Genomic DNA, 10,573 nt, shown 5'->3' with positions numbered 1-10,573 from the left:
GATAAAAATAAATGCGATAGACTCATAATTTTAAGCAAATGTGATAAAAAAACAATTCAGTTATGTTTTCAACTGTGGTTCATTACAATTGATCTGTCAATGGAATCTCATTACAGTTACACCAATTTTCATTACAAATTGGTAAACATGGCTTTGATGATTTGAAATTCTCAAAGAGACGAGGATGCTCCAATTTTTATATTTTTAATAAACTTATGGCCTATTTGAATTGACTAGGAAAAAAATATATTTTTTTCCATTTTCATTTAATAAAAATTGCTTAGAATAAACACTCATGTATTTAGTTACACTTTCTCAAAAGTAATTTTATATATAAGTTTATTTGATTTTATATATACTAAAAATATTCCTATCAATATCAAATTACAAAAGATAGTTATTAAAAACTATAAACTAATAATTTTACAACACTTTCATTGGCTGAGTTTTTTTTTAGTATATGATTGGTTTAATTGGTCATTGTAGTGAGTTGCTTAGTGTTGGTCGTCAGAGATAAGTAATGTAGTTGGTCACTAGAGCTGGCATTGGAAGTAGTCGTTGCTAGAGTGGGTTAATTTGCTAGAAGTGGTCGTTGGAGTTGGTAGTCGGTAGTGGTCAACGAAGTCATCGTGCAGTGGTGGTCACTAAAGTTGGTTATCAGTGATGCTCACTAGAGTTGGTCGTTGGACGTGGACACTGATGGTGGTCGCTGGAGATGGTTGTCGAAAGCTTCGTCGGTGTAGGTTGTCGATGGTGAACAACGACAACCATGGAAGTTAAATAATATAATTTATTTAACACATTTCTTTATATAGATTCAATATGCAACAACCTAATCACAATATCCCTTCATTATTTAACGATTATTGTCCAACTCTCCACTTAGTAAGGATTCAAATGAAACTATAAATATACAAGAATATCAAATGGTATCAACATTTTGTTCATTGATTCTAGGCTGGAAATTGATTAATGTTAATGTTGGATTATGTTTTAAGTTTAACACTAGTTTGAATAAATGTTATGATTTAATACGTTCAACTTAGAGGTTTGAGCTCTAAGGCAGATGTAAAACCAAACCTCCATGGCCTCTAATCTTCTATTCTTAATGATAATTTTTGAGAGATTTAAATCATAACTTAAAAAAGTAGAGGTATTTGTTAACATAAGATAAAGTTAAGAAGGAGTATTATATATATAAAAACACAGTTGACGCTGGTAGAACACGTGTAAGCAGGAGAAGACGTGTGAACGAAGAGGATTTTTCCAGACGCTTCCATTGCATTCTCAAACACCCTCTCGAATTTTCGTTGCTCTTCTTTTTAAATTCATCTCCAACCTCTCTTTCTACACGGATTTTTCCATTCTACGCCCAATTTTGCTTCTCTTCAAGTTTCTATCTCTCACACTCACAGGTATATGCCTTTCTTCCATTCAAATCTGCTTCTGTTTGTTTCATGTTAATCGAGAATAATGTGTTTTGATTCTGATATTTCCAGGGTAATATCAGTGTTGTGTTGTGTTGTGTTGCTTTGGAATCATTTGAGGTAACAATATGAGCAGGGTCGCCGATTCGAATTCATCCAACGGCCATTTGGTACAGGCCGTGAGCACCCTCTTCCCTTTCCCTGAAACTCTTGAGAAATTTGTGTTCAGTTCCGGTGCTCATGATGCTCGTGACCCAAAATCCATCTCCACCATTCCAACTGATATCTTGGACACTCCCACCGAATACATTTTCTATATGGACCTCCCTGGCCTCTCCAAATCTGACGTTCAGGTAATCTTCTACTTCATATTTGTTTGAATTGAAAGCTGAAATTCATCTGGTTTTAGGGTAGCTGAACTAGACATTTTATGTATTACTGCCTTGATTGCTCTGAATTTTTCATGATCTGATCGAGTGAGACTGGTTGAGATGGTTAATTACAGAATAGTTTAATTATTTATTTGAATCTGAATTGGGATATAATTAGGTGTTTGCGTGGAATTGTGAAAGAAGCAAAACATCTTTAGATGATATGTGTTGAGGAACAAGAGATGTGAGGTTTTGTAAGAACATTTTTCAAAAGAATATATATATATATATACACTCCCTCTAATTTTAGTTAGTTGAGATTAGCATTTGAATGTATATTCATAAAACCTTTGTTCTCCCTTTCATGTTATAATGTTTATTTAATGAATGGGATCTCTTGCACAAAGTACATACAAATACTTCTTCCCTTCCCTTCATATTCACTTCGTTAGTGTGGAGAGAGGCTACATGCTTCCTAAGTAATGTAGATATGACTTCTTCATATCTCCACAATGATATGAATTTATTTTTAGAATCACTGCAAAGGTCTCTTCTTAAGGGGTTTTAATTATAAATAGTTAATAGTTAATGGTTTGAACCATTATGACATATAATTAACTACCATTTCGAATTTTACATTGTTTATTTATTATTCGTTTCTTTGTTTACTATTTTCTACATAGATTAAAACAATCTAGATCTAAACAAGACTATTAGAATCTAAACTAAAGTAGTCTGGACTACAGTTATTATTGATTACCCGTTATAATAACTAATTCAATGTCTCAAACACTCCCTAAATGATAACATTGATGTGAATGACAGTGAATGAGAGGAAAACCATAAAGTTGAAGTAGGATGTTTTTCCTTAACTTGGGTTGGTGATGAAGGACCAGGATGTGTTCTATAGGTTGTGCAACTGTGTATTTGAGTTGTAAGGAGGTTGGTGATGAAAAAATGGTTTTGATCACAGGTGACGGTGGAAGAGGAAAACACACTAGTGATTCGGAGTGGAGGGAAGAGGAAGAGGGAGGATGGTGAGGAAGAAGGGTGCAAATATCTGAGGCTTGAGAGGAAGGCACCACAGAAGACGATGAGGAAGTTCAGGCTGCCAGAAGATGCGGATTCGTCGGCCATTTCTGCCAAGTGCGAGAGTGGAGTGTTGATGGTGGTTGTGCGGAAGCTGCCTCCACCTCCAAAGCCCAAAACGGTGCAGGTCACAATCGCCTGAAGCTCACAATTTCCCCATCGCAGCCACTGGTGTTGAGCAGGAAGTAAGGACGTTGTATGTTACTTAGTTTTTTGGTCATGGTGGGCATTTTGTATAATGAACTGGATGGGGTGTTGTAATTTTTCCTCCTCGTCTCTTCTGCCAATGGAACTTGAAAGAGTTAAAAAGAGTACTTTTAGTTTAGTTCATCAGGATGATTGTGTCATTCCAAGATAGTGTTCGTCAGAAAATGATAGTGTACATGAATTTTCTTAAAAGGTCGATGAGGAAAGAGAGATTATTTCTATCTTTAAGATCCATAATCGAATCTAACTAACTAGATGGAAGGATTAAAGCATACATTCTAAAAAGAAAGCACAAGATTTGGGAGTGTTTTAAATTTATGAAATTTTTCATTCAAAAAAAGAACTAAAGTACAACATTGATATTAAATGAAAGATCCTTTTTCACTTAACTAGATTACAATTATAATAATAGGAGATTCAAACACGGACTATTAAAAATGTCTCAAGAGTTCTTTTTTATGCTTGCATCATTTTTACTGATCTGTAAAGCAAAGTTTTTGAAAGTGGTCTGTCTTCTTCCAAAGTAAATCTCTCTTCTAAAGATGTCAAAATGGTCGATTTCTCTTAAAATTGTAAATACTTCAAAGCGTTTATACGTTCTTCATTATATGTATTATTTTGTAGCCATTAAGGAGATTTGGGAATTGGGTTAGGTTGGATTGAAGTACTCATAGAATCAATCTAATTGATGGGTTGTAAATTTCTATCACCAAATAACTTTTATTAAAAAATAATCAAATTTCGAATCTCTATTCTAAAATGAATTAAAATATCAATATGTAAAAATTTAATTGAATTATTTTTATATAAACAAAAAGAATAATGAAATTAAATAAAATTAATATAAATATTCAAATATATAGTTGTATTATATAGAAGTAAATAATGAGTTCTGAGTTCATTTAGATTATTTTAAGGGAATTCATAAATTAATCTAACTCATAAAATTTTCATTTATTTTAACCGGTCGAATTGAGTTGATCGATTTTTTTTAAGTCATCGATTTTTTTAGCATCTCTAGTAACTATATAACAAGATTTTACGGTGATCGGACAAATGACTAAAAGAGAATTACATTTTAGAAAACTGACTAAACTGAATTTTGTTTGGGAAGCCATGAATGGGAGTTGACAAAACATTATTGCATTGAGAGATGCAAGTGAACATAATCATATTGGGTTTTATATCTTAAAATTAGTGGTTTGTAAATAATAAATTTATTCTGTACATTAATAAAGTTGTTATTGAAGTTTGATTCAACAAAGTTGTATTGAATATATGAATTGCTTATTTCCTTTTAGAAATAAATTCAATAAATTAAAAGATCCATGATTATTACATTAGTACTTGAACTTTATGTGGAGACATAAAAGTGGATCAGGTTCAAGTAAATAGTCTAAATGATCTATAATATATAAATAAGGTTGGGTGCCTTATTCTAGTAATACCATCAAATGCGGTCCACTCTGTAGTTGTTACAAAGAGTTCTAGAATGCTATAGACGAAGTGATCCTGATTCGTACATGTAGTGACATGAGGAATGGGAGCATCCTATGCAATTAGTTTGCGCAAGATCAGACTAAGAAATAAGTCACTCTTACATTATAACGTTGTTTACTGTTTAAGACTGACTATTTCACAACGATGACCTAGGTAACTTGACCTTAATCCTGAGCTAACTATGAACTCCTATTTATTCGAGATTATCTTTAGCTTTGCATAGGTGAAGGTTGGCTCAACAGCGTCGACTCAATAAGCCTCCTATTTCAGGGGTAAGACCATGTAGATAGTTAGAGACATAGGGTGCAAGATGGAATACACTCCTACCCCTACCCACTTCCAGGGATAGTAGAGAGGTTGTTCCCTTAAGTGCTAACTTCGAGTCTTGAACAAGGGACTCCACCCTCTCAGTGGCTCGAGAAGGACTCGGTTTGATGATTGGATCACAAACCAATTGTTAGAGAATCAGTGGGACTTAAGGAACAAGAGGTAATCTCGAGAGTAAAACAGCCTTTTAACCCACCCATTATTATAAATAACCTATGAATGGTTAACTTACTAATCATGGTTATATCGAGTGGACACAATATATCTACAGTGAAGGGAGTGCAACTACGGGCTTTATGGAGTGACCTGATAGTTAACGAACAGGGGTTAATTTGGTGTAAAGAGTTTAGCCAATTAATCTTGGATCATTGAAGACCACGATCTGTAGGTCCACTAGGTCCCCCTACTAGCTCACAAACGGATTAGCCATAGAGTAACGTGATAAGTTGATTTGAAATGTTCAAATTAGAATTAAGGGAATTAGTTATTATATGTGATATAATTACACGTTTAATTTTAGAATTAAACAAAATTAGAGAATCAATTAATATTTAAATATGATTTAAATATTAAGTTCATGAATAGGATTTTAAGAGGGTGGAATTGGTATTAAATTAAGTTAATATTTGATATTAAATTAATTAAATTAATTAAATTGTTTAATTAATTATTAATTATTAATTTTATTAGAAAAATTAATTTTGAATTAATTTTTTATAAAATTAATAAAATTTCAGTCTTGTTTTTTGAATTAAAAACTGAAAATATTTTTTAATTTTGAAAATAGTTTTCAAAATGAAAACAAAAAGAAAAGAAATATGAAAAATGAAAAACCAAAAGTGGGTTTTTCACACTTTTGGAACCAAGCACCTTACTCATATTTTCACTTCAATTCCAGCTCAATAGTAAAGGTGGAGCTGGAATTCATTGAGGTTTGTTGCTTGAATGTCATGCAATATAAACTTCAGTTCTAAGTGGAAATCAGGCATGCAAAAGGTTGCAATTTTGCTGAGAATTTGTGTTTGAAGAAGTGTTCTTCACACTGTGTAGAACCAGTAACCTCCTCTCCAATTTCCTTCGATTCAAGCTTGTTTTGAGTCCCACAACTCAATCTAAGGCTTCAAGAGAATAGTAGGGGAGGCCTTGTAGTGGTTCACAACCAAAGGAAAAGGAGATTGCAGCTGGAAATTGTGATTCAAATGTATCTTCAAAGGCTAGTGTTGAAACTCTATTTTTAGTTTATGAACATGCTGAATTTGAAGCCAAAATTAATGAATTAGAATGCTTAACGATCCTGTTTTCTTTCATTGCATGTTTCTATAATCCAACAATTGGTATCAGAGCATCATTTAAGCATTCAATTCGGTTTAATTTTGGCTTGGTGGGTGTTTTTCATAAGTTGTATACAAATGATGAACTGATATGATTTTTCTGAGTTTTGGCATTGTTTTCACTTCAATTATGTTGTAATTCTTGTAATTGGCTCTTGTTTGATGGGCCTTAATGTGTGTTTAAGTGTCTGTAATTTGTTTGGAGTCATTAGAGTTGTAATTAGGATGTAATTAAAGAAAGGAATGAAGAAGATCGAGCAACAGGAACTGGATTTTCAACCACTGCTCAATATTCGATGCTCGATGTCCTTTACTCGATGGTTTTTTGCACAAAATTTGATGCACGATTAATAACTGGTAGAAATACAAGTTATTACAGCTTAAATTAATAAAACAATGAGAGAAAGCGATGATAAAATAGGCAATATCATGTCTCAAAGCGCCAAACTGAAAGGAATTGCGATCGCTAATGCTCATCACATAAAAGCAGTTAATTTATCTATTTTTGTGCAAGTACAATGCGATGGTGCATATGAAATTGCGATCTAAAGACACAATGCGATGACGCATATGAAACTGCGATCCGAGGGCACAATGCAACAGCGCGCTTAAAGTTGCGATCACAAGTCATGCGATCATGAGAAGTTTCTCAAAAAGTGATCGCATAAAGACCTCACATCAAGGCGACAACATAATAATCATGATGGGACATAAAGCTGATAACGGTCGATTCCGAATTCAGTTGACAAGCCGTTAAAAGTCACATTGTAGCAAGTACATTGAACTTTCGGCAACTGTTGAATGAGAAATTTTGGACCAATCACAAGTTGCCACGTCATTTACTAAATTAATGACGAAATTTCAAATCGTTAAATTTGAACTCAATTAGGAGTTGACATATGTCTTGAATTGAAGTTGAAGACAAATTTCGATGATGCCACGTGTTTTTATCATGACCGTTGAATCAAATAAGATTAATTTGGTCCAATTTGATATAATTATTTGGGTCAAAGTCTAACTAAGCTCAAAAATAGGTTGAATTTGACCCAAATGTCAAATCAGGCCTAAATCCGATTAATTGGGCCCAAAGGCTAGACCTATGGGCCAACTAAGCCCAAGTTCAACTAATTGGGCCCAAAGGCCAGATCCATGGATCAACCGAGCCCAAGCCCACCCGTGAACTCTATAAATTGAGAAGCTCTCCTCATTTGGAGAGGTCAGCAATTCTATACTCTAGAGATCTTATAGGGAATTTTCTACAATCAGAAGACTCCTTGACTCCTGAAGCTGACTATGCCTGAAGACTGAAGTCCTTCGAAGATGCAAGCATCCTAAAAACTGAAGTCCTTTGAAGATACAAGCATTCTGACCATGCTTGAAGACTGAAGTCCTTTGAAGATACAAGCATTCTGACCATGCTTGAAGACTAAAGTCCTTTGAAGATACAAGCAATTCTACATTCAGAGAGCCCAGAGAAAATTCATCAACAAGTAGAAGACTCTCAAGACTCCTGAAGTTGCACTCCTAGAAGACAAAAGACCCTTGAAGACACAAACACTCTTCCAAGACTTCTACTTCAAGAACGTTCAGTGCTTTTCTTCTTCAAGTCAAGCACATCCACCCAACCGATAGAGAATCAGAGGATCAAGTACTAGAGATCGAACCACATCGCATCAAATCAAACTCAACATCAACACCAACTCAAGTTCAAGTTCCACGAAATAAATTTCTCTTGAAATCTCGTGGGAACAAATTGGCACGCCCAGTGGGACATCTCTACCTCTCATCTCTCTCTCAACATTCAAGTAAACTAATGTCACCAAAGAAAGCTGCATCTAAAGCAATTGCTGCAAGCAACACTTACACAGGACTTGTCACCTGCAACCATTGAAAGGAGAGCATGCAAAAGCAAGAACAAGGTTTTGTCTTCGCAGAGAAAATTTGGGAGTAGATGATGGAATCTTCTAAAGGCGAGATCACAATAAGAAAAAATCCCTTGTTTGATAATTCTGCCTCTACTTCTGACCAATCAAAGGAAGAATCATACCTTGACATAGTGTCTGTCATGATGGTTGATGTAACGACTGAGTCAGCCATGACAAAGATGGAAAGGAAGATAATTCTCTTAATGAAGGTTGTAGAGAAGCAAGATCATGAAATCGTTGCTTTAAGAGGTCAAATACAAGCTCGAAAAACTACTGAGTTGAGTCAATCTCCAGCTACAAAAGCCAATGACAAAGGAAAAACTGTCTTGCAGGAAGACCAACCGCAACAATCTACCTCTGTTGCCACCCTGTCAATTCAACAGCTATAAGATATGATTACAAACTCCATAAGGGCTCAATACGGAAGACCATCACAGCCCTTCTTTATGTACTCCAAGCCATACACTAAGAGAATCGACAACCTGAGAATGCTAGCTGGGTATCAACCTCCAAAGTTCCAGCAGTTTGATGGAAAGGGCAATCCAAAACAACATGTTGCATACTTCATTGAAACCTGCAAAAATGCAGGAACCAGAGTAGACCAGCTAGTCAAGTAGTTCGTCCGTACCTTAAAAGGAAATGCTTTCGATTGGTATACTGATTTGGAGCCAGAAGTGATTGACAGTTGGGAACAGTTGGAAAGAGAGTTCCTCAACTGCTTCTATAGCACAAGGTGTACCGTTTAGCATGATGGAGCCGACGAATACAAAATACCAAAAAGAAGAGTCGATCATCGACTACATCAATCGATGGAGAGTTTCGAGTCTGGATTGTAAAGATAGACTCACTGAATTATCTGCAGCGGAGATGTGCACTCAGGGAATGCACTGGGAACTTCTTTACATCCTACAAGGGATAAAACCTCGTACGTTTGAGGAGTTAGCAACATACACTCATGATATGGAGTTGAGCATCGCCAACAGGGGAACTAAAGATTTCCTAGTCCCTAAAGGAAGAAAATACAAGAATTAATCCAAAGGCACTGAAAAGATCGTGGATAGTGCCACAAAAGAATCTATGGTCGTTCATGTGACCCCGCTGAAATTTTCCTCCAAAGGAAAAGAAACAAAATTTGAAAGAAGGCACAATGAGGGTGAGAAGCGTCGTCCAACTCTTAAAGAAAGACAAGAGAGTTTATCCATTTCCTGACTCTGATGTAGTAGATATGTTGAAGCAACTACTAGAGAAGCAACTTATTCAACTGCCTGAATGCAAGTGGCTGGAACAAGCAGGAAAAGTAGATGATCCTAACTACTTCAAGTATCATCGGGTTGTTAGTCACCCAATTGAAAGGTGTTTCCTACTGAAGGAACGAATTCTGAAGTTGGCTCGTGAAAAGAAGATTGAGCTAGATTTGGATGAAGTAGCTCAGATAAATCACGCTACAGCAACGACGACTTCAAGTGTTCCAACACTATTTGTACCCCATGCTCAAAGACAAAGCCTGATCCAGTTTGGAGCCTTCAAGCCTATAGTTATTTGGTTCCAGCAAGAGATTCAAACAGCAAATTCCAAAAAGAAAGATGAGCTTGTTAAAGATGACAACGAAGGGTGGATAATTGTGACTCATTGAAAAAGAAGACAACCCAACTCCACCCAAAAAGAGTCGCGTTCCTATCGAAGCTATAGAAGAAGGAACAAGACTCATAAAAAGAAAGGCAAAAAGATGACATGGAAGCCTAAGCCTGCTAAGAAAGAAGACAAGGACTTCCTTTAATTTTGACGGCCGACAACTTTGGCAAAATTTCTCCCAAAAAGCTTTCTCAATAATCATCCAAAGAAAGTATCGGAAGTTATTGCATGTCACACTATCGGTATAATGGAAGTTGACAGCAATCATATAGTTGTCGAAGAAGTCAACGATCCAAAAGAAATGAAGCAAAGAACTTTTGTCTTCAATCGTATTAAGCCTTCAAGTGCTCGATCTTTAGTCTTTCAAAGATTGAGTATGGCCACGGTAGGAGAAGAAGACCAATGTCCAACAACTACTTCTACTCGAACTTCAGCCTTCAAAAGTCTAAGTATATCCATATCAAAGAAAGAACGACCTTCAACATCTGCTTTTGATCGTCTTAAGACAAAAAGCGACCAACATAAAAGAAGGATGAAAATCTTGAAGGCGACGTCATTCCGTGAAGAAATCAACGGTGAAAAGATTCACAGTCGTGTCCCTTCACACATGAAGAGGAAATTTTCTGTTGACATAAGTATAGAAAGTTCCTTGATAGTGAAGCCAAAACTCATCATATTGACGAATCCTATAAATGAAGAGGATGATCAAAACCATGATGAAATAAGAGCTTCTGAAGTTTAAATGAAGAAGCTCCTCATCGTAA

General features: G+C 35.5%; 1 protein-coding gene across 1 annotated transcript; it reads left to right on the top strand.

The window, feature by feature from the left end:
* The first annotated feature begins 1,235 nt into the window (after positions 1-1,235).
* Positions 1,236-3,315, top strand: LOC120072185 (HSP20-like chaperones superfamily protein). The gene is made up of 3 exons (XM_039024596.2): positions 1,236-1,415; positions 1,500-1,780; positions 2,772-3,315. The coding sequence occupies exons 2-3, from the start codon at positions 1,556-1,558 to the stop codon at positions 3,027-3,029; spliced, it is 483 nt and encodes a 160-aa protein (XP_038880524.1). The 5' UTR covers positions 1,236-1,415; positions 1,500-1,555; the 3' UTR covers positions 3,030-3,315.
* Positions 3,316-10,573: the final 7,258 nt, after the last annotated feature.

Source organism: Benincasa hispida, chromosome 1 (genome assembly GCF_027475165.1).
Source record: "Benincasa hispida cultivar pf3 chromosome 1, pf3_genome.v1.1, whole genome shotgun sequence".
Taxonomy (NCBI): Eukaryota; Viridiplantae; Streptophyta; class Magnoliopsida; order Cucurbitales; family Cucurbitaceae; genus Benincasa; species Benincasa hispida.
This window is presented reverse-complemented; position numbering and strand designations above follow the sequence as displayed.